Source organism: Polypterus senegalus, chromosome 2 (assembly GCF_016835505.1).
Source record: "Polypterus senegalus isolate Bchr_013 chromosome 2, ASM1683550v1, whole genome shotgun sequence".
Taxonomy (NCBI): domain Eukaryota; kingdom Metazoa; phylum Chordata; class Cladistia; order Polypteriformes; family Polypteridae; genus Polypterus; species Polypterus senegalus.
In genome coordinates this window covers 197,807,735-197,833,116 of record NC_053155.1, presented here as the reverse complement: position 1 = coordinate 197,833,116, position 25,382 = coordinate 197,807,735, and the positions used below count along the sequence as shown (strand labels likewise).

General features: G+C 35.0%; 1 protein-coding gene across 7 annotated transcripts in view; it reads right to left on the bottom strand.

Moving 5' to 3' along the window:
• The window catches only part of kdm6a (lysine (K)-specific demethylase 6A), a 548,877-nt gene that overhangs the window by 56,297 nt on the left and 467,198 nt on the right, over positions 1-25,382 (bottom strand). For 6 of the 7 annotated variants that reach the window (XM_039745151.1, XM_039745155.1, XM_039745152.1 and 3 more), the window contains 6 exons: positions 20,298-21,097; positions 5,881-6,010; positions 2,495-2,600; positions 1,953-2,158; positions 1,642-1,703; positions 1,475-1,549 (listed from right to left, as the gene is read on the bottom strand). In XM_039745151.1, the coding sequence (XP_039601085.1) occupies positions 1,475-1,549; positions 1,642-1,703; positions 1,953-2,158; positions 2,495-2,600; positions 5,881-6,010; positions 20,298-21,097 (1,379 nt within the window). Of the gene's footprint in view, positions 1-456; positions 717-1,474; positions 1,550-1,641; positions 1,704-1,952; positions 2,159-2,494; positions 2,601-5,880; positions 6,011-20,297; positions 21,098-25,382 lie in introns of those variants that run through there. The other variant, XM_039745157.1, reaches the window with a different exon arrangement.

The window sequence follows — 25,382 nt, the reverse complement described above, 5'->3', positions numbered from 1 at the left end:
TCCAAGGTGCAATGAACCATCTGGAACCAGGTTTGGGTATCAAATAAAAAACAATTTTTAATTTTTAGCTAAAATAAAGATGCAAATTGTACAGAAATTGTGAAAAATGTATTAGTTAAGTTTAAGAAAGTGGGTTGCAAACCGTGTCTCAAATGTCACTTTTTACTATTTGTATTTGGAATTTTTACCTGAAAATCTTGAATCTATAAAAGAAGAGTAGGGTGAAAGATTCCATCAGAATATCAAGATCATAGGAAGAAGGTACAAGTAACATTGGAATGTCAGTATGATGGCAGACTATTGCTGGATAATTCATATGGATGCACGAAAAAAACTGTATGAACCACTGATCACACAAGTGACAAAAACTAGAGAAGTAATATGTAAGTTAATGAACATTGTGACATGAGTTGCAGTCTTGCACCCAAAAGACAAAGCTAAGTCTAAGGACTTCAGGAAAACCAGTTTTATTCAACGTGATAAAGGAACAGCAAGGTCATTTATTGCAGCAGGAACTACCACTCTACTACACATAGACACAGCAAACGAGCAGAGTTGGGGGCAGGTCAATGGCCAAGTTATAATGTTCTCTGCATCACTCATTGGATGACAGTTGCGTTGCGTGCGGAGACGGTGAGCTTGCAGTTGTCTCTGTAGTGCTGCGAACCTGTGCGGTACTGTGAACTGGTGGTTGCCTTGGTGATGAAGAAGTAGCCCTAGACAGAAATGTCAATCTCATTTCAGCGTTCCACCCCTTTGGGGAGGGTCTTCAAAAAGTTTAAAATAAATAAATAAATAAAAAAATCTCACAACATATACTGTTGTTTTCCTTACATACGAAACATATATGCTTAAAAATATTAGGTTGACAAAAAATTTTCAAATTAAATTGATTTGAACAATATTGTATACATGAATAAATTGTGTAATTAGTTTGAAACATTGTTTTTATGGTGTTCAAGAATAAATGCAAATATAAATAAATTCACGATTTAAACATTAAAAGATTTAAAGATTTAAAGATTACAGTCATAACTTCAAAAAATTACAAAGGTTGCCACATTCTTAATAAAAACAGTATATCCCTTTTAAATATAATACATAGTACACAGGAAAATTTTCCTTTTTGTAATTTTTTAAAACTGTGGTGTGGCCAAGCAGAATGTGTCCAAAAGAAAGCAGTTATTTAATTTAATTTATTAAAATTAAATAAATATTATTTATTTATTTAAATTATTTTATTATTTTTACTATTAGGATTAAGAGTGAGAAATGTTTTACAGCAATCAATTCTAATTATCAGGAGATATAACAAGATTTAAAAGACCACACAAAGCTGAGATTAACCAACATTTTCCCAGATATTGAAGCTTTGACTAATTACACACAAAAAAAATCAATAACAAGCAATAATATTGTGTTCTCTGACATTTTCATTTTGAGCACAAAATTTCATTTAAATAATCTAACTTACTTCTTTTCATCTGATAAATCAATGTTAGTTCCAAACTTGATGGTTTTGAACAAACCTTTCCTCCTTCGACCAACACTGGAAGCATATAATTATGAGATTAATTAGTATGGTTTGCAAAGGAAAAGACCATGTTATATTAAAAAATGATTAGTACAATGTTTAATTACTTGTCTGAAGATGTTGATTCGCTGTCCGAGTGGTCCTTATGGCCTTTCTTTTCATTTTCCTCCTTTAAGAGAAAAAATAGTATATAAACAAGGTCCAAAAGCAGATGCATGGCAAATCTTTTTAAAAAAGAATTTTGTTGCTAAAATAATACAAAAAGTTAACATATTTTTCAAATGACAATGTAAATACTGTTTAAATTAGAAATCACAAAGTACAGTATATATAAAAAAAAGGTTGCTTTTACAAATTACAAATTTGAAACTAGCAAGAAACCATTACCTTTCAAAAGAATCAGAAATTAATTACTAACCCGTAATGATTCCTGGAATGAGGACGCCTGATATTGTGCATATTTGGCAATTGTTGTATGTGACCGGCTGCTTTCGCAACGCCATGTTCTCTTTGTTCCAGTTATATCCCAGTTCTCATCTGCGTTCTGTGCTAGCTGTGTCCTCACCTCCACCAGATGATCTGCATTTGCTTCCACTAGTGTCTTGGTAGAAAAAAGACCTAGATCTGGAAAAAGTAGACCACTTAATTTCTCTAATGTCTCTCGGCTTGAAGTGAATCAACATGGGATGTGCTATGATTTGCATTTCAGAAAAACAGGAAAATTTTAAAAATGTCATACAGGTATGAATTTAAGAATAAAAGAGCTACAGTAATAATGTGTTTATCAAAGTTCATGCTGTTTTACAATCTGGACATTACCTAAAACACTACTGCAAAGCACTTGTCAAACGAAAATGCAACTATGCAATATACAACATTTCAGGCAAATGGGTCCACTTGGGGGAGACAAGAGATAAAACAAGTTTTATAATTCCATATGATGCAAATCTACTTGCTTACCTAGCTTAAGAGCTCCTGCAAGGCCACGGATTACTGTGACAGGGTTGTTTGGATTCGTACAGAACTGATGTAAAGGTGGGAAAAATGCATCACGTTTGTTCTCCAGCTTAAATAAATAAATAAATAAAAATCCAAATCAAAAAGGTTTGCTAACCATTTAATATACAATTTTTGCTCTAACCACATCTGTCCCGAGTGTGTCCAACAAAGTAACCTTATTCACCACTTCATTACTATGATTATTTTTTATTATAGGTTGGTTAGTTTAATAAAGACACCTTAAATATGGAATTCAACATTTCTAATTACATAGCGTACTTGTGTATATGGTGTGTCACTTTGCAGAAATCTGTATTATAAATTATGACCAATGTTCCCCAGTAATGGATTTGTTTACAAAGCCACATTCTTATTTTTGCTTAATTTATTTTACGTCTGTCTGAATTTATCAAGATGTTTAAATTTGTACATAAAACTTGTCTGAGTACTGTTTCACAGACTGTGACGATTTCTATTAAAGATGCTAACCTAATTTGCCTCAGAATATCATCATCTTTATTTAATACAGATTGCCTTGATAATTATAATTTCATATTAAGCATAAATTATGACTTTTGCAACAATATGACACCTGCATGTGTGATGAAGACTGCCCATTGTTTGAATGGCTTTTATATTTTGAACAAGTGTTTTTATTTTGATTGATGTCAGTGTAACTCACTAATGGCATTTTTTAAGCTTACAGCCATTTTTTGCTAAACAAGAAATGGAAAAAAAAAAGCCCTTGATTTTTGCCTTCCAGGAACAAGAAATACATTTGTGAACAAACCCACGGTGATGCCATGGTTTCCAAAGCTGGTATGCCCGTTGTCCCGGTTTAAGGTCAATGTCTTTACTTTATCATTCTTCAAAACAATAAGTGATTCCTTTGTATTTTGATCCAAAATTCCTGCATAAAAACTAACAACAAATAGTAGATTCAAAAATGCTTTTTGCCAGTTTAATTTTTTTTAATTTATTTCTGTGCCTAAACAATATTGGTCAGGCTGGTGTTAAATAGGACAGCACAGGCTCAGTAACTTTTTTTCTGTTCAAAAACAGTATTGATTTATTGTTTTTTCTCATTCTTTATATTTGCATCGATTTTACAATGAAAATATGAAGATGGTTAAGGTTTACTTCCATTTTTGTGTTTGTCTCTTTGCATACTACTATCCATAACATATTTTATAGTAATGTTAATAGAGCCTAACGTTAATGAAGAGATGCATGTTTAATGAATCAAGAGGAAATTAAGGTACTTGGTAACAGTGTAATCGACTACTGCTTTACAGTGAAACACAGGTATAGTCAAGGCTGATTTAAGGCCAACCAAGTTGAGGCCATTTGTATTTACTGCCGAGGGCCATAGGAAAACAACAGGGTTATAATGCTTTAGAATTTGACAAAACCAGCTGCTAGAGGTTGTATGCCTTTAATTTATCACATACATCTGGCAGCGCTGCTAGCTGCATAATATACGCTGTATAGAAGCACTAAGAGAAGAGGTGGTGGAACAGCAGAGGTGTCAGTCTCTTGGCTGTCTACCTTCCTAAACTGATGTCACAACCTACAAATGGGCAGAAACTAGCAATAAGAAAATGAAAAGTCACTGCACTTACAGAGTTTTAATCTTGAGGGCACTGACTGGCCATGCCATGTAGCATTTTGTTCATGCAGCCTGCATGTCTTATGTTATGGATCAGTGTAGATGACTTGCATTTTCTAAGTCAGAAATAGTAATAAATCTTACATTATTATTATTATAGCATTACATATGTGTTCTGACTCTTGGAAGGCCCTTTATGGATGTGGTGTTAATCTTTGTTGCTTATTCTTATGAATTCGGTCTGCACCATCTTCCCTAAAATGGACCTGGCATGTGGCCACTGAGAATTGAAGACTGGTTTGTGCTACAGCATACCGACAATTAAAGCATGCGTATACGTGACCCACACAGCCTCAACTGCAATAACCTGTACACAGCCAAATGGCTGATTTCCAAAAGGACCCGCAAGTCTGTGTGAACTGTAAATGCAAAAACAAAAGCAAGAGGTGTGCTGGGGGTGTGGGTAGAAGTAAACACTTTTAAATAGCGTGGGGTACAGATTTATAGAAAAAAAAAAAAAAAATGTTTTCATCCAGTTTCATGTATTCTTTGTACTGTCATTGTTCATAGAATTTTCTTTTTGTGTGTTTTTGTTAGTCTGCACCTAGTTTTCACAATTTTATATTATACAGCGCTACTCACACAGTAACTGACATAACTAGACAGATGGATTAATACTGAAGAGAAATCAGAAGACAAAAAAAGGCAAATCGCTTTGGCTTAGATCAGAGAGGATTAAACAGTTCACTAACAAACATGATTTTAAAAAATAGCAATATAATGTAATAATATATGTGTAAGCGTAGCTCAACTGATGCTCGTCAAATAAAATTATGTATACTGATTAACTCTCAAAATGATTAATATAAAAATGTATTTCACTAAGGACATAAAAAATGCTTGCTGTTTAAAAGTAGGCATAACCAATGTAAATATTTGGCTTAACAAATTCATTGCCATTTTATCTGTTCTATACGCCTCTCCTTTTTAGGTGAAGATTGGACTTTATGATGAGACAAAAATACCTTTATAATGAATGCAGTGGGCTAAGTAACTTAAACACCAGTAACAGAACAGATCAGTGTTGTAACTAATTCTTCTGCACAGACACGCTCTCAAAAATTAGATGCAATGGATAGACTAAGCTATGGAAACTCATGTTTGTCATAAATATATTTGAAATAATTTTACCAATATCTCCTAAATATATATAATAGTTGATCATTCTGCTTTTTAAAAATAATAATGTTAGTGCAATCAGCTTATAAAAACAATAAAACAATATTTGAACTAATAAATGAAAAAGTTATTTTGTGTATCATTACCATGGGATAAAATAATGAAAATAAGATGGCAGTGTAAGGATGTATTTGGTTAAAGGAATTCTCATCAAAAATGTAAAACTGAATGTATAAAGTGTCACCTAGTTTGGCAGAGTGACTGCTATCACTGTCTAATAAAAGCTTTTGTTTTTGAAAAATTAACTTGTGGCACATTTCTATCCTTTTACAAGTCTACAATATGATATGTAGAAAAGTATTAAAATGTACTGTGTTAGTTAGTGATTATGATAAAATTCAACAGGTCATGACTAGAGCTGAAAAAATTGAGGAAAATCAAATTAAAATTTTTTTACTGGCAGCCTCAATAACAAAAGGGCATCAGTAATACTGGGAAAAAAAAATACAACAGTCTACTAAAATTAACAAGACAATAATAAACATATTGCTATACTTACATAAATACTTGGAGTTGGAGGATTTAGTTTATCCTTTGGCAGCGGAGGATAGGGGCGGGGAGGCAGTCTTGGAGGTGGACACTTGTCCAATAAAATGCTACTACTTGACAGACCATTTTTACCCAGGTTTCTATGGGGGGAAAAAAAGGTTATAACCTTCAGTTTAAAATAAGATAGTAAAATTAATGTTTACCCCTATTTCCTGATCCTACATGTTTTACATAAAATCTGATGTATTTCTTCTAAGACAAATGGTTCACAAAATATTTGTCCTCAAATATCTATGCAGCTATTGGCTGCATGATTTAACAAGTGTAGTAATCAGGTCAGCTTATCTGTTCATTCAATGACTAACTATAACTCTCAGTCTGGGAAGTCAAAAAACAATCAGTTCATCATTTTAACCATTATGTTATCTTTGGGTCTAACCTGAGCAAGTTATCTGCTTGAAATCTGAACAAGCACCTTAAATTTCATCTGTTCAGAATGAAACTTTGTGACTTTCCCTACAGGGTAATTATTCAAACAATACCTGTGGTATTTTCTGCTTATTCTTCATTTACTTTTTTTTTTTTTTAAGATTGTGTTCTTTATTAAGAAAGCTAATTGGGAGATGCACATGACACTATTCTATGTACCTTTAAAAATAATCTGAAGGAAAAAAAAAACATTGTTCTGAACAATTTTTTAAAAAACATTTATGGCATATAGTACACTCAATCATATCCATTTATGGCATATAGTACACTCAATCACATCTGCCATGTTTTAGTTTTAAGTATACAAAACAAACTGCCTTTGCTGCTTAACATTTCCAAGCATAAAAGGAAAGCTAAAACAGGTACTTCATTAAAACAGGAGATTTCATCAAGACAGGTAATATCTTTATAGAGATCAGTGGTTATCACCCTCTTTATTCACAAGATCACATTCTTAGGTCTAGAGCCCAAAACAATGCAAGCACCCAGATAAGACATATAATCACCTCAGTCTTATTAAAATAAGATGCTGAATATATGTAAATACGCATCGGTCTGTTGAGCTGGTTATTTCTCATTACTCTAAGCAAACATGCCAAACAAACCAGTGTTGGTCAATCAGTTCTTAAATAATAGAAAATATCCATATTCTGTCCATCATACAATGACCAGCAATTACTAGGTTTGCTAAATCACCATTTCTGTATATAAAAGGGAGAACAACTGCTAGCTTATAGTGTTTTCTGATTTTCTTAAAATGGAGAAATACAGGTTAAGATTTTATTTATGTTATACCAGGGATGCGCCAGTATTACATGTTGTTAATTATTTCGTCCGACACCACCCAAAAGTACTCATATTCATTACTGTGTCCATATTATGGCTTTTTAACAAATATTAAACTTAAAAGTTTAAGTGTCAGAAAATGAAAACAGAGGCAGAGTGTAAAATAAAAAAATTATGATGAAAGTAACTCACTAAGTAACAGGGGATCATCAGATTATAAAAAGAAAGGAAGAGTATAAAATAGTGGAAGAACTGCAGGTGACTATTTCAATGGAGAGATGAGGACACTAGCTACAAAAATGAATCCTCATTAAACACATGGCCTATTTGTACCAGTCTTGTTTCCTTACTTGTTTTGATATTTGTGTAGGATTATTCCAGGTATTAAATTTATTTCAACTAGAGAGGTCACATACAGACCTGAAGTTACAATATACAGTTTAGGAATTCATTTTACAAACCCGTATTTTAAATAAAATTCAAAGATGCAAATCTGTTTGATGAGCTTGGTGTTGATACATAATCAGAGCCGGGCTGCAGTTAGCATTTACATAGAGACGCCACTAATAAGGAATTGACCACTAAGTACTTAGGCTAATAACAAAAAAATATTATATTTATAAAAAGAGACTGATTATTCTAATCACAAAATGCCATTATGCAAATTTCCATAGTGAAAGGATTGACATTTCTTTCAATGTAAGAGATCTACATTAATTTTGTATACTACATTAACACTAGAATTACCAGAGCCTACGAAAAAACTCGTAATTCCGTCCCACCTTAAACTGCTTCTTAAATCCCTTCACACCTCTCCGCCAGTGCCCTTTGTCTTCTAAATGTGCTGATAAAGAGAAGGCGGCTATTCCATCCCCCCACCAATTTAGAACGTGCACGAACTTCTCTCAGCTCATGCCTTGATTGAGTATCTGGGAGTGAAGTGGAGTTTTAGAGTGGAAATAATAGATCGTTGTTTGGAACACACGCATTTCATGTCTGTTCCTTTTCTACAGTAATCTGTGTCAACACATTGTTAAAACAGAAACTTTTTTATATTCTAGTAGTAGATGACAAAATGTAGGCATAAACTATATAATGTATGAAGCCTGAAGTCCAAAGAGCAAAGAAACATTTTCACAAGAATAACACAATTGCACTTTTATTCAAACATATAACTGCAGAAACAAAAAGCCGCCTTAACATGCGACATTGACACCAGTTTACCGTAACTGACACCGTGGCTCAATAGACTCAGCCCCCGATTGGGAATCAAGGGGTCGCGGGTTCGATCCTGCGCCCCTCCGTTTTGAGAAGTAAACTGCTCTTGTCTTACTGTTTTAGAATAAAAGCATACATTTGATTTCAGTCTGTAACAGCCGGTGCAGTTTATGATCCTTGTGAAGGTTAGGTTTTTTTTTTTTATTCACTTTTCACTCTCTCAGTCGCGTTCAGAATCAATCCATACAACCCCATCTGACACGGCTGTTTTCACTAAAGACGCGCTATAGCTCTGCAGTGTACCACGATGCATACTAACGCACAATCACACCCCCCAAAGTCCCCCGTTCTGACACACAAACGGTGGCGAAGCTGCCTTCTTCGTATCTCACCGTCACTTGATTTTCTTTTTATTCAGTTTTATTGAGTGTTCCTGCCAGCATACAGCTAAAGTATTTTAGCAAAACCAACTTTATTCAGCTTGAAGCAGAAACAGTACGGTTATTTATTGTGGTGTGAACTGCCACTCTCCTATACACAGACACAGCAGTCAGGTAGGGTTGTGGTCAGGTTAGTGGCCAACTATTACTGTTCCCTGCATTTATTATGTTCCTTGCATCACCCATTGACAAGACCACGATCGACTCGGATTTGCTTTTGTGGCTCTCTGAAAACAGTTCAGACACCTCAGAATATGAAGAAGAAAAGGAAGATTCTTCATCTGATTGATAACTGTGCTTCTCAAAGCATGCTTCTACATTTAAATAATGTTCGAGTTGAGTTCCTCCCACCCAGTTACACAGCAGTGCTTCAGCCATAAAATTTTGACATCATTTGCACCCTGAAAATGTATTATTGCAAAGGAAATGCTGAGAAAAATTCTGGTCAGCATAACTTGTAGACAGGAGGAGATGAAAATTAACGTGAAAGAAACTACTGAAGTGATTACAAACGTTTGGATGCAAGTTAACACTAGAATTACCAGAGCCTACGAAAAAACTCGTAATTCCGTCCCACCTTAAATCGCTTCTTAAAATCGTTTACAGCTCTCCACCAGCGTCTTTTGTCATCTAAATGTGCTGATAAAAATCAGGCTGCAAGCAGCCGGCTATTCCATCCCCCACCGACTTAGAACGTGCACAAACTTCTCCCAGCTCATGCCTTGATTGATTATCTGGGAGTGAAGTGGAGTTTTAGAGTGGAAATAATAGATCATTATTTGGAACGTTTCTACAGTAATCCGTGTAAACACATTTTTAAAACAGAAACGTTTTTTATATTGTAGTAGTAAATGACAAAATGTAAGCATAAACTATATAATGTATGAAGCCTGAAGTCCAAATATCAAACACTTTCACAAAAGGTACACATATAACAGAACAAGTTTGCTTTTATTCAAAAATATAACTGCAGAAAAAAGCCACCTTAGCATGCCATATTGACACGTACATACTACAGCTGCCACAGTAGCGTAATGGTATCAGCCGCTGACTAGTATCCAAAAGGTCACGAGTTCGATCCCACATGGTTTAGTTTTGAGAAGTAAACTGCTCTTATTCTTACTATTTTAGAATAAAAACATGCATTTGATTTCAGTGTGTAACAGCCAGTAATTTATGATACTTGTACAGGTTAGTTTTTTTTTTTTATTCACTTTTCATTCTCAGTCGTGTTCAGGATCCTTTCCTACCCCCCATCTGAGAATGCTGTTTTCACATAAAGATGCGCTGTAGCTCTGCAGCGTACTTGTGACTGCATTCTCGTACCAATGCTTGCGAACTGAAGTGCCTGCGTGCACTTTTCGTGGCATTACACGTCTATTTTTTTGAGCATGCCTGTGTCGCTCAAGCACAGGAACATATGTTGGTGTACAAGAATAAAAAACAAGTGCACTTTTATTCTAGACTATAAGTGAAGAAAAAAATAAAGCAAGTTACAGTAGGCGGTTGATACGACAGGTTGCGTGGTGCAATGCTAAGAACTGCGGATTTCCGATCCGTGCTATATAAAATCATCACATTCAAATATTAACAATTTCCACATACCCTTCCTACGTTCACGACATGTGTACTTGTTACAGTGTACACATCTCTCTGTGCTATGGTTCCTATTACACTGAATGAGCACCTGACATTGTACTTTCTTTCCTATATAAATCACATTCGAGTATAGCACGTCTCCAAATAAATCACATTTGAGTTATAGCGCGTCTTTATGTGAAAACAGCATTGTCAGATTGGGGGGGAATCGTGAACGCGACTGAGAGAATGGAACTGAATAAAAAAAAAAAAAGACTGAAATCAAATGTATGTTTTTATTCTAAAATAGTTAAGTACATGCAATATTATTTTCAAATAGGCTCTGGTAATTCTAGTGTTAAGGAAAACACTATAGCAACCAATACAGATTCTCATTACATCAAAATATTTTTTAGGTCCCAGGCACCTCATTTTGCAACCTGAGATTTTTCTTCTTTTTTTGCTCGGTCGATAGTGAAATTCCGAATTCACTGGCAACGTCTTTTTTCTTTTGCCGAGAATAAAACTGAAAAAAAACTTTTTACAAGTACAGTTGAACCTCGGTTCACGAACGTCTCGGTGCACGTACAACTCGGTTTACGACCAAAAAGTGCGCCAAACCTTTGCCTTGGTTCACGACCACACACTCGGTAAACGAACAAGTCAGTTTTTCTTTTGGTTTGTACATGTTCAGTCTCTCCCTGTGCAGCGAGCGAGAGAGCAAGAGAGCGCGGCACACACACACAGGCAGCACAAGAGATAGACTGACGCACGCACAGGCAGCGTGAGAAAGACGCGCGCACACACAGGCAGCGAGAGAGCGCGACACACACACAGGCTGCGCGAGAGAGAGCGCGACACACACACAGGCTGCGCGAGAGAGAGCGCGACACACACACAGGCTGCGCGAGAGAGAGCGTGACACACACACAGGCTGCGCGAGAGAGAGCGCGACACACACACAGGCTGCGCGAGAGAGAGACGCAGACAAACAGGCAGGGCGAGAGAGAGCTGGACGCATTAAGGTAGGAAGGCAGTTAAAGAATGCACTGGGCTTGATTTTGTTTTCACTTCTGTTTCCAGCGATCGGTTCGTAGCGTGCATTGTTGCAATGTTATTTTTCTTGGTGGTTTATTAAATTACGGATTTTTTCAAATGTTCATTTTTTTCCCTGTGCTTAAAACTCATTAAAAAAGTGCTTTTAGCCAGCTGTTGGAAGCGCTATAGCACGAACTATTGCAGTGTTAGTTTTCTCTGTTGTTCAAGGTTTTCTCAGTGTTATTCAATGTTTTTACATTTAGTTTACTATTACGCTGTGCATACTATGGTTTAATTAACTATATTTGTGCTTAAAAACTAAAAAAAAATATATATTTACATACAGTTTGTATGGTCTGGAATGGATTAATTGTATTTACATACAATCCTATGGGGGAAATTGCTTCGGTTCACGACCAAATCGGTTTACGACCAGAGTTTTGGAATGAATTATGGTTGTGAACTGAGATTCTACTGTACCATAAATTCATAGAATTTCCAGTTCCATTGTCTGAAAACACCACTCACATCTATAGATATTTCCAGTTTCAAATAAAAACTAACAGAGTCAGATCTAGGGTGGTGGGGGTTGTATAGTGATCGTGAGTGAGAGAATAAAAGTGGGGAAAACAAAAATGCTAACTTCTACAAATAGTATAAATTTACACTGGCTGTTAGACGCAAATCAAATGCATGTTTTAATTGTATAATATTAACAATAAGAGCAGATCATTACTCAAAATGGTAAATCTGAGCAGCACCCAGGATCGAACCCACAACTCTTTGATTACAAGTCAGTAGTTCTTATCGCTGTACCATGGAAGCTGTCGTATTATCCTTGTACCTTTTGTGAAAGTGTTTATTACATTTTTTTATGCTTCAGCGTTCACACATTATACAGTTCATGTCTACATTTCATCATTCGTTACTAAAACATGAAAAATGTTTCTGTTTTAACAATGTGTTTACATAGATTGCTGTAGACACGGAACACACATGAAATGCATGTGTTCCAAATAATCATCTGTTATTTCCCCTCTAAAACTTCCAGCACTTCACTCCAAGATAATCAGGGCTGGAACTGGGAGAACTTCTTGCCTGTTTTGTGGCGGTGGGGGGATGGCATAGCAGGCTGCTTGCTGCTTGTGTTGGTTGGCACATTTACAAGACAAAAGATGCTGACGGAGAGGTGTGAAGGAATTTAATGTGGGCCGGATTTACAAGTTTTTTTTGTAGGCTTTGGTAATTGTAGTCTTAAGGTCCAGAGTGAACTGAATAACTACTACAGCATTCTGATCAACTATGAAATAGGTTGCCTAGGGCAGACCGAAGAAGCAATTAGTGATAGTACTCAAAAATCTTAACTTGAACTCATAAAACATGAATACTTTAGAATGGGGTAAAAATAAAACAAAAACCCAACAACTTTACACCGACACTACTATAGCTTTTAGATGTAAAACATATACTGAATCTACACCTATTTATTAAGAAAATAAGCATGAATTGTTCACACTTATGGCCCTGATGCCCTGCAAAACTTATAAACCATACTCATCCACCTTAACTTCTTAAAAAGCTTCATGTACACACTTTTGACATTTTCTAGTAAAATTACACTGACAACACAGTATATACAGTAGAGATTGAGTGACATACTCTCATAACCTGCCACATTGCATTTGTTTAGGTTAATGAGACATAACTGAACTAAGGGGTTAACTATCTTTCCATAGTAAATTGTAAGATGCTACATTTGCTATTAGCTAATTGGAACAATTCACACACAAAAGCTTCATATACATTATAAAAATTTGAGCATACAGTATAAATCAGGACTGGCACGTGATCAGCAAGATGTTTTGCATAATGTGCCATAAATACCGTGGCAGAGACAGACTGTACGAAATTTCATACAACAAAAGCATGTAACATAAAAAAGAAATTTTTTTTCTTTATTGCGCATTGGATTAAGCAAGTTTGATAACGAAGGAATAGAGGTAATGAACAGTTTGTATTGTAACTCTTTTTAGTCTATGTAATCCTGCTTTAGCTGTGTTATATACAGACTTGTAAGTTACCACTTCAATTTATTCACAAAGGCTTGCACAAGTAAACCACTTTAATTAAAGAGGAGCACTCAGATACCCAAATTGTTAAGGATTTCAGCGTACATCTGGTGTTAGATTAAAACCAATTCACATTCACCCAATGTTCTGGTTTGACTGCTATATAATGCTACTCAAAGATTTTGTCATCTTTTACCACATTACTTAAACAGCTCACTGCAGCATACCCCATCTGGACACCTTTTGAGATTGCTCTGAAATGCACTCTGCAGTGGTACACCCTATTTTTTGGTGATATTGTACACATGTACAAAGAATTTGCATCATGTGTATAGCAATGAAATTAATTTTCAGAGGCAGATCACTGGTTCATAGTTTTACATCATCTGTACTGTCACATTTACTGTGAAATCAGACAACATAAGGGAATCTAATCATTCATAGCATAATAAGTTGAGGCTTAACATAGAGTATTACAAACAACAAAATGGTTAATAAATGTACATATGTACAAATGTGACTCAATATACATGAAACAACTCAATTACCTGTCAATCAGAACAGGCCCATCACCTGACATGTGTCCCCTGTGCATGCAATCCTACAGCAGTTGAATGGGGGTTTGTGATTAGATTGATCAAAACACATACAGAGGTGGTGAGAAACAAACAGCAGTGCCCTATGAGACTAAAGGTGAAACCCCTAAGTGATGTTTGCAGGTCAGGTGTCTTCTCAATTGCAAAAAAGTTGGGACGCTGTGTAAAATGTAAATAAAACCATAATGCAATGATATGCAATTCTCATGAACCCATATTTTATTCACAACATAACACAGAATACATATCAAATGTTGAAAGTGAGATATTTTACTATTTAATGAAAAATACTAGCTCATTTGGAAAAAAGTTGGGATGGATGCAACAACTCGCTGGAAAAGGAAGTGGTACTAAAAAGAAACAGCTTGAGGAACATTTTGCAACATTAGATTAATTGGCAGCAGGTCAGTAATAAGACCGTATATAAAAACAGCATCTTAGAGATGCAGTCTCTCTCAGACTCAAGATGGGCAGTGGTTCACCAATCTGCAAAAAAACGCATTTACAAATTGTGGAACAATTTCAGAATAATGAAAGCACTGCATATTTCAGCAAGACAATGCTAAAGTGCAAACTTCATCTATTACAACAGCATGGCTTTGTAGTAGAAGAGTCCAAGTGCTGAACTGACCTGCCTGCAGTCCAGACCTTTCACTAATTGAAAACATTTGCTGCATCATGAAACAAAAAAACTTTTGAGCAGCTAGAATCCTACATCAGACAAGAATGGGACATTCCTCTCCCAGCAGTCCAGCAACTGGTCTCCTCAGTTCCCAGACATTTACGGACTGTCATTAAGAAGAGGGGATGTTACACAGTGGTAAAATTGGACCCTCTTCCAACTTTTTGAGACGTGTTGCTCTCATCAAATTAAAAATAACCTTAATCTTTTCTTAAAATAGTATTTTTTTTCAGTTTAAACATTTGATATGTTTTGTATGTTCTATTGTGATAAAATATGGGTTTGAAATTTGCACATCATTACATTCCATTTTTATTTACATTTTACACAGTGTCCTAACATTTTGGAATTGGGTTTGAATTTATTAAATATTTAAAAACAAAAATTATATTGATTAAAAACTTGAAAACAAACATTATAACAAATAAAGTTAAGACAGTAGACGTGCGATCTGAGGTAACCTAAATTGAAGTGACATTCATATGATTGCTACTGGAGACCATGTACTTAAATGAAACTCGGCTGACACATTACTTTAATAAAACTGAAGCACATCACTGTATATACCCTTAGCAAATCCATCTTTTCTAAGCTCACTTATTTGAAATGCATCCTTTTTCTATCATGTGTAATACAGCATAACTTTCAAGTAGTCTTCCAACTAACAAAATGTTGTTTGATAATAGTTCTGCCTATAGAGCAGCTGTGTTTTGCAAATAAATCAAATAATTATGGAAAATGCAGAAATGAGCAAACACAACTGTTGCTGACCTATAATGATATTTTCCCCCAAGAAAAAAAATGTTTCTGCCAAATGAAAGAAGTCTACAATATGTCCATGCAACCTTTATTATTACACCTTGTTTGCTTGAAAGTTTCCAGTGTCAAACACAACAAAAACTGGAAATTGAAACAAAGTAATAAATTCAGAACAAAGCAAATGGAATAGTAGTAAAAATACACACACACACACACACCACTTATGAGAAATCCACCTGGCCTATAGTAAATATCCGGTTTTCCCCAATTTAGAACCAATAATCTATAAAGATAAAATACCAAAAAAAAAAAAAGAATTATACTCCCTTAAAATGCACACAAAGCTTAAAGGAATCTGATTTTTATGAGGCTCTGCATTTTTAGCGATACCAGCAGCATCTATCACAAAGTGGACAAAAACTCTGTATGGGTCTAAAATCTATTACAGAACAAAGACATATATAAATACAAACTCATGCCGGGCCAATTAACATTAATAATTAATTGCTACTAAAAAAAAAAATATACACTAATTTATAGTATTATGTTTGCTCAAGCTTCTCAGAGAAAGTTCAATAATAGTTTCAACACCACATCATTATTCATCCCTTTTGCCAATGCTCAGAAGTATAGTACTGGGTATTTGATAAGGTATGGTAACTTTTAATATGGTCTGTCGTGCCACTGTGGCAGCTTGAAAGACCAAAGCACCTCTATCTCCTTTAAGTGTTCCTTTTCACAATCATATGTCACCTTGTAGCCCATTAACGTGAACACGCTTAAGTATAATATGTAGTTCTGGAAGCATGAGCACAAATCTGCGTGCTTTCCAAACACACGGTTGAACTGAATCACAAGTTCAAATTTTGGTCACTGTAAATGACACAGGCACAAACAGTTCTAACCAAATTGCACTAAACAAATATCAAGCGAACAGCATATGGGGTGAGGTATTACTTTGGCCCTTTCCTGAGCTTTGCACATGTGTCCCGTTGCAGTGTTTCACCACCTGGCCAGCTTGGTGGCAATTTGCAAATTCTTTGTGTATATATTTAATTTATACCTTATTTTTTCCACAATCAGTAAATTAAGTAAATTCATTCCAGTACGTATTCCCACACTTTGCAGGTGTACTGACATGCTGATTTGTATTGTTCTTCCCTTTTTTTCCTGCTTCTTCACATAATAGATTGCAAAATAGAAAATATCTCCATGTAAATAAAGTGAGCTGCAACCTTAGAACACTGAGTGTTCAAAACTTTTGAAGAACAAAGAACTATTAACTTATACACTTGTAATTACAGTGGTGTGAAAAACTATTTGCCCCCTTCCCGATTTCTTATTCTTTTGCATGTTTGTCATACAAAATGTTTCTGATCATCAAACACATTTAACCATTAGTCAAATATAACACAAGTAAACACAAAATGCAGTTTTTAAATGATGGTTTTTATTATTTAGGGAGAAAAAAAAATCCAAACCTACATGGCCCTGTGTGAAAAAGTAATTGCCTCCTGAACCTAATAACTGGTTGGGCCACCCTTAGCAGCAATAACTGCAATCAAGCGTTTGCGATAACTTGCAATGAGTCTTTACAGCTCTGGAGGAATTTTGGCCCACTCATCTTTGCAGAATTGTTGTAATTCAGCTTTATTTGAGGGTTTTCTAGCATGAACCGCCTTTTTAAGGTCATGCCATAGCATCTCAATTGGATTCAGGTCAGGACTTTGACTAGGCCACTCCAAAGTCTTCATTTTGTTTTTCTTCAGCCATTCAGAGGTGGATTTGCTGGTGTGTTTTGGGTCATTGTCCTGTTACTTCTGTTCTCATTTGTTCCTGAATTTCTTTGGATCTTGGCATGATGTCTAGCTTTGAGGTGCTTTTGATCTACTTCTCTGTGTCAGGCAGCTCCTATTTAAGTGATTTCTTGGTTGAAACAGGTGTGGCAGTAATCAGGCCTGGGGGTGGCTAAGGAAATTGAACTCAGGTGTGATACACCACAGTTAGGTTATTTTTTAACAAGGGGGCAATTACTTTTTCACACAGGGCCATTTAGGTTTGGATTTTTTTTCTCCTTAAATAATAAAAACCATCATTTAAAAACTGCATTTTGTGTTTACTTGTGTTATATTTGACTAATGGTTAAAATGTGTTTGATGATCAGAAACATTTTGTGTGACAAACATGCAAAAGAATAAGAAATCAGGAAGGGGGCAAATAATTTTTCACACCACTGTATTAACAGTCTAAATTATTTAAATGAACAATTTATTTATAAAAATGTCATACCATGAATGTTTTTCTTCACTTAATCATGAAAATAATATAAATACATTTTAATACTCCACATGTTTAAAATCTGTAATGCTGGAACAAACTCTAAGATATGGTTGCTTCTAGTATATTGAACTGTTATTGTACACTGTTGTGTTTTCTGCTTGATTCTAAGTAAATTCTAATAAAGGCTATGGTTGTTAACATATTCCAGATTAGCAGATTTAATTTGGAAATAAACAAACAAGGGCGCTGCATGAAAAAGCCTGTGTACCCTTCCTTCATTGGTCCAAGTTCCTCATTGCCCTGTTTCGACCTAGCTATCGCATTATGCACAAGCACACATTTCCTATTGCATTGTGGGAAACAGAAAAAGCAATGATACATGTACTTTGTTAAATGTGATGTGATTTTATTTTTCAGTTAAATTTTGTACTTGTACATAATTGAACATATATTTATTTTTTACATTGTTTTTAAATCTTCACTAATATCTTTACTGCTTCCCTTATTATATTTTTTGCTGTGCAGTATTAGAAAGTACAGTACTCACCTGAAAACGGTGCACAGCTTGGAGGGGCGTGCACGTACACTGGCAAGGTTAGGATTTCAGACAGGCCCACGTAAAGTTATCTGCATTTTCATAATTAGGCATGGGCACCTCAGAGTTTGTTTGGATTGATACTGTATGGAGATTTTTACTTGATCTGCCAAAGCACTTCTTTGTTTTCCTCCCGAAATGATTGGTTGATTAAATGTTACATAAGCTCCCAAATATTAAGTTATTATACATTTTAGAATGAGTTACTTTCTGCCATCTTCTGTTTAACACTTAGGTGTTAACCTGGTTCAAAGACCATGAACTATAAAGATGTAACAACATGTTAACAGTTCATTTAAACAAAAACTGCTACAATAATGATGACAGGATCAAAGCCATGACAACAGCTACGACATAACTCATTGCTCTGGTGGTAAAGGAAGATATTGATTATAGTCAATGATTGTAAAATTATTAGTTAGTACATCTTTTCACTTGTGACGATCAACTTTTGTTACCTGTCCTATTACACTTGCTTAACAAACAGGTCCATGACTAGTGTTACTTGATTATGTTTACCTCTATTATAAGTCACTTTGGATAAAAGCATCTGCCAAGCAAATAAATGTAAATGCAAATTAGTATTTTATTACCTGTAGATTCATATCTTGTTTACATTAAGGATAAGTGTTTAAAATGTTCTCATTATAAGTTTTATTGGTCTTATTGCAATTTTTGTTTAAGTCCTGTAGGCCAATTTGAAATGGTTTACTCATACTTGTGCATGGGAATGGCACTATATAAATTTATTATTATTACTTGCACTTTATGATCTCAGTAATACTTTGACTTGTGATTTTAATGCTCGTGTTATTTTACCTCAGTTTTAAGTAAATAAGACCAGTTTTCCTAAACTGTTGTTTCTATTAATATCATTAGTAAGCTGCAATTAATATCTTATTAACAAGACCAAGCTAGATCAATAAGAACTTTTTAAGCTTTTCCTCTGTGCTGTATACCCCCAATTGCAAAACACCAGGATGGGCAAGATATTTTAAGAATTTGTTTTGCATGGCAAATGTATATATACCATATTTCTGAAGGAATAACTGACTTGAAAAATATAAAACTTACAATGTAGTTATGCTACCTAGAGAATTTTTTTACCTTAAGCACATAAGGAAAAATTGATTTTAATTAGAGATTAGTTTAACAAAAGATATTTGAAAATTGGTGCAGCAACAAGTTTAAAAACTAAAAAGAGTAATCCCTAAAGGTACCTTTGATCTCTGGAACACTGCACAGGCACAATGTCTAAAACGTTTCAACCATACTTGAAACAAATGAAGATGGCCATGTACTGTTATAGTAGTTACATAAGGTAGAAACCAGCCCTGGCATGCATCATTATTAGACACTGTTGCTGTAAATTTTTAAAAACAAAGTAACAAGAAAGTCAAAGCCATTCTCAAGCAATAAATACACTAATAACTTTCCATTATTCAATAATAGGTTAGCAAGTCAGCATTCACAACAGCATAAGAATCTTGTCAGCTTAGATGGAAGCTTGCAAAATCCAATCTACAATTAAGTAACATTCTGATATTTTGCAGGAGGTCCTGACCACACCTGAAGAGAGGTCATTCACAATTGGTGTCTGCCAAATGTAAATTCTGTCCCAAAATTTAATTCTAGAACATATTATTTGACCAGCTACTTGCACTCTGGAGATTACAATGGCCATGATATTTAAAAAGTAAAATACATCACATACCTGGGGCATTGCATCTGCATATTCAGCTATTCTTAATAGTTTAGTCTTGAAAGATAACATTAATGAAAACATATATCTATATATATACATCTATATCTACCTATCTATATCTATATCTACCTATCTATATCTATATCTATATATATATGTCATCATACAGTACTATTAAAAATAAGTAATTACCTGCAGGCTTTTAGCACTTCTGCGGAGCTGGGATATATTGAGACACATGATGAAGGTGCAAAAGGTTTAGGTTTAGGTTTCAGGCTGATTAAAGGAGGGTCCACTTTTGTGGGGCTCTGGGAATCTTCCAAACCCTTTCCATTGACTGTAGGTCCCATTCCACTAGGAGGGCTGTTAAGGCTGGTAACACTGTTTGTGGTGGTTTGTTCCACAGATTTGGGAGAAGGGGTTGCTGTGGAAATGGCTGAAGAGGGTGAAGAGGCAACAGAATTCTCTCGAGTTTTTGAATTGTGTATAGCTGGGTGAACATTATTAACCTTTTCACAAGTCCCAGTAACCCCAATATTATTGGCTTTTCCAATCAACAAGGCAGAGAGCTGAGGATTGTCAGAACTAAGTACACCTGGTGACTTGGATTCTCCATGGCTAGGACTTGAAACAGCATCTGCCATCACCTGATGGACATGATTAGGAAGTCCTTCTACAGTGGCAGTGCTGCTAGCTGTCCCTTCAGAATGCCTGCTAATATCAGGCACTGACGTTGTATTGTTTCCTGAAGGCTTGCTCTCTTTGGTTAAGGTAATGCCTTGTTGTCCACCTGAGGTAGCAGAGTGAGGAGGGGAGGAGAGGTGATTGAGAGCAGCCCCCTGCGTTAGTGAATTGCTAGGCATGGTGGGATGTCCAACCTGATTTTGTATACCAGTGCCAGCTGCCTGGAAATGCTGGGATGTCCCAGTGGAAGAGAGAGGTCGTTCACAATTGGGACCTGCCGAATGTGAACTCTGACCTGTTTGAAGCCCCTGAAATATGGAAAAATATATATTAATAGGTAATTTAACAATGTTTTGCATATGTCATAAAACATAATTACTCAAAAAGGCATTAAAGTTCTATATTACCTGTAAAGGAAAATGTTCTTAACTGAAAGAATTTTAAAATAAAAATTTATCATGCACTTATAGTAATTTCCACAATAAGGAACATTTTCTGTATTTGAGGAAAACTTGCCAAAGAACACATTCTAATTTTGTTTGAAAGCTTTACTTCACAATTTACAATTAAGAACATGGACCATTTGAAATAAGTGGCTAGTGACTGCACACACACATTACATATAGTCTTTAATATTGTGCTTCTCAGCTATGCATATTTTTGTTCAGAAGTTAGGACACTACACTTGATAATTTTTTTCTTTAATGGTTGCAGCAAATATATAATAATGGTGCCCCAATTTTTTTTTTTGGTTATGCCCCATTGTTGCAGACAATGTTTCAGCAAACAGTGGAGACAAATACAGTGTGTGAAACTGTGTTGTCTAAAATAGGTAAATGAGCCTTGCTTATAATAAAAAGGGTTAAAGAGTGGTTTAAATGCTATAAATGAAAATCAGAAATAAGTCAGTCATGGGATTGCCTTTTTGACTAGAAGACCTGTCTTTCCCCATCATTCAATGGTCAAAAGTCCTGTTTTCCATTCAAAAAGTATTTCCCACGAGTATTTAGTTTTTCTTGTTTATGTTTGTGATGATAAGTACAGTAAGTAACTAACAATATTTTAGCAAATAAAGCATTCATTTTTCATATTTTGAGCTATCAACTGGATAAAATACATGTGATAATGTAACATGAGACCAAACCCCCCCAAATCCATGGACGTTTCTCACATTGTTTGCAGTTATAGAGCACTGGCCAACACTGAGATTTGTTACATCATAATCTTCTTTGTCTCAATTCTGATGAAAAAATTTTTTTTTGTTCCTTGGGCACTACTACAAAATTCATGGATCAAGTATTATATAAAGAAAATATAATTTTGGGTGGAGTAATTCAAACAAAAGACTATCTGACGTACTAATGACACCAGAACCTAACCATTCAAAACACAAAAAAGGCTAATCACATATAGAAGTGATATTCAAAAAACAGATCTGTAAAACTCCATAGCTTTTCAGAAGAAACACAATGTGTTTTTAAAACTGCATGCAAAGAGTTTTTTCTTAAGATTAAATTAAATATTTTTTTTAAAATCACACTTAAATTATACATCTTTATATTTGATAAAATAATCCTATTGACTCTTTAATAATCTAAATTTTGCAAACAGGGTTATCGAAATTAACTGCATTAATGTATATTAAGGACATGGTATGATACGAAAAATAAATGTCCAAGGAAAGCAATATTACTCATGTGATCAAACGCTCAAATAAAATATACATACATTAACGAACAACTTTATGTTCAAAAATATTTCACACTCTTTATCATTAACATATACAAATTTCCAGTGCCCTAGATTCCATATTATGTTTGAGAGAGAGACAGAGATTGGTTGTCTTAATAGCTCAGATTTAAGAGAACAGTTATACTTCTGCTGGTACTGGTGAAATATGGCCATTAAGAATATTTCAACCATACTCTCATAACAACGTTGCCAATCAGTCAATATGAAGACACATTATAAAACTTAAAATTTTGTACATGTTTACCTGAATTAGGATGTTACTAAAACCTACTACAAAAAGCAAAAATCTGTGATTTTAATCTGATAAGCATTCATTATTCAATTACTTTGTATAAACGGTACACACTGTTTCTAAAAACAAATAATTTTGTTAAATTTTAAATTGTAAAAATCAGAAACAAACGTGGTGATTTCAACAACTATTTGCAACACTAAGAATATATATTTTTTTCTTTAAATTGAACACCAACAGCTGGACTTAATGGGGTCAATGATTTTATTTGGTTACTTAAAATATGACTGGTCTTTTAAAAAAAAAAAAAACACCATCCAGTACCTTTTGGGTCTATAGTATTTATGCCTGTATCACTGTCTCAGCAAATCTAGGTATCTTTTATGTGTAGCTTCACACACGATGGTACTGGTATTTTTCTCATTATTACTACGTGTTTACTAAATGTAATTCTTGAATTATAAGTGTGGACAATGGTTTAAATGTTCAGATAGATGAGGCATTCCAGGATCAAGTGGAATTGCCCTGTGTTCTTTAGCATGGCACATGAAACAGCCATAAATCTTAGATGAAGCCCACCTTCAATAACACTTAACTTCAACTAAAGTATGAGTTCTCTATTGGACTGTTATACTAGGCTTCTTTAGAGAGGGCTGCATCTTGTTCTCTATATGATAAGAACGTATCAAGCACCGTCAACCTGTATAAGCAGGCTTTGAGATACCTCTGGATTTTTACACCACTCTGTCAGTGTGCGAAATGACCACTACTTAACCTCTGCCAATCTAAAATGGATAAAACTTCACTATAATCAACCAAAAGGTTGGTGTTAATGCATGATAAAAAGAAAACTGACAAAATCATTAACCCTTTCTTCAGAGCTCATCCTCAGAACTGTTTATCTGTTCTTTACCTACTGTTCGACACACTGAAAGGCTGGCTTTGACTTCTACTTTACAGGAGGACACCTAGGGCGCAGTCTGAAACAAAAGGATTTAGCAACCGTGTCGCTGCAAACTGTGCTAATTTTTCTGAAGGGTGGAGTGGACTAATAACCAACCCCATATATTTCATGATAGGAATATTTCATGATATATATACAGTAATCCCTCCTCGATCGCGGGGGTTGCGTTCCAGAACCCCAGCGATAGAGCGAAAATCGCTAAGTAGAAACCATATGTTTGTGTAGTAATTTTTATATTTTTTAAGCCCTTATAAAATCTCCCACACTGTTAACATTATTAGAGCCCTCTAGACATGAAATAACACCCTTTAGTCAAAAGTTTAAACTGTCCTCCATGACAAGACAGAGATGACAGTTCTTTCTCACAATTAAAAGAATGCAAATAGATCTTCTTCTCTTCAGGAGCAGAGAATTTCAGAGGGAGAGAGAGCGCAAAGAAAAGCAAACAATCAAAAATCAATACTTGTGCTTTTAAGTTTGCGCGGCATTTTAGAGGAAGCGTTAGTATCTTCTAAGCAAACAGCCTCTGTGCAAACAGCCCTCTGCTCACATCTCCTCTGTCAGGCGAGAACGTCAGAGAGAGAGCGAGATTAAAGCAACAATCAAAAATCAATGCGTGTGCTTTTAAATATGCGAGCACCGCAATAAAGCGGCATTTTTAGAGGGGCGTCAGTACCTTCTAAGCAAACAGCCCCTCCGTCAGGCGCAGAGAATGTCAGAGAGGGTGAGAGAGAGGCAGAGACAAGCAAACAATCAAGCTCCGAGCGGGATGCATATCTTATAGCATTGAGGAGTTTTAGTTAATATGTAATACATGCTCTGATTGGGTAGCTTCTAAGCCATCCGCCAATAGCGTCCCTTGTATGAAATCAACAGGGCAAACAAACTGAGGAAGCGTGTAGCATAAATTAAAAGAGCCATTGTCTGCAGAAATCCGCGATATATATTTAGATGTGCTTACATTTAAAATCCTGATAGAGTGAAACCTGAAAGTCAAAGCGATATAGCGAGGATTACTGTGTATATATATATATATATATATATATATATATATATATATATATATATATATATATATATATATACATACACATATACACACGAAAGCTAATATCTGGTCTTTAACTTATATAGGTTTCTTCTCCTGAATTTAATATGAACACAAACTCGCTTTCTATTAACACTAGAATCCCTGAAGCCTGCCAAAATATTAGTAATGCCAGGCCACCTTAATTTTACTTAACAGCTCCTCATCACTGTACAAATAAGCACCTTTGTTTTACAAACGTGTCAATCGGCCACAGACAGACAGCCGGCTATTCCATTGCATAAAATATAAAATTCTTGCCTATTTCATCCTTATTGTTCACAACAGATTACTTAGACTAAGGCCCTTTGATGGCTTGTGATATTGCACATACTGTTATCTTTTCCAGTTTTTCTGTCTTTTTATTATTTAACTTTGACACTGTATGGTTTTCACAGGTTGATAATAACACTTCTGTGTTTTCATTATAGTGTATATTTTTCTTCTTTGTTCACATTTTTGTTTATGTATACACATTTCCTTCCCTGATTGTACTTTTTCAAGATCACCTTATTAAATGATACATTACTGACAGTGTGATGATTAAAATAAATGTAA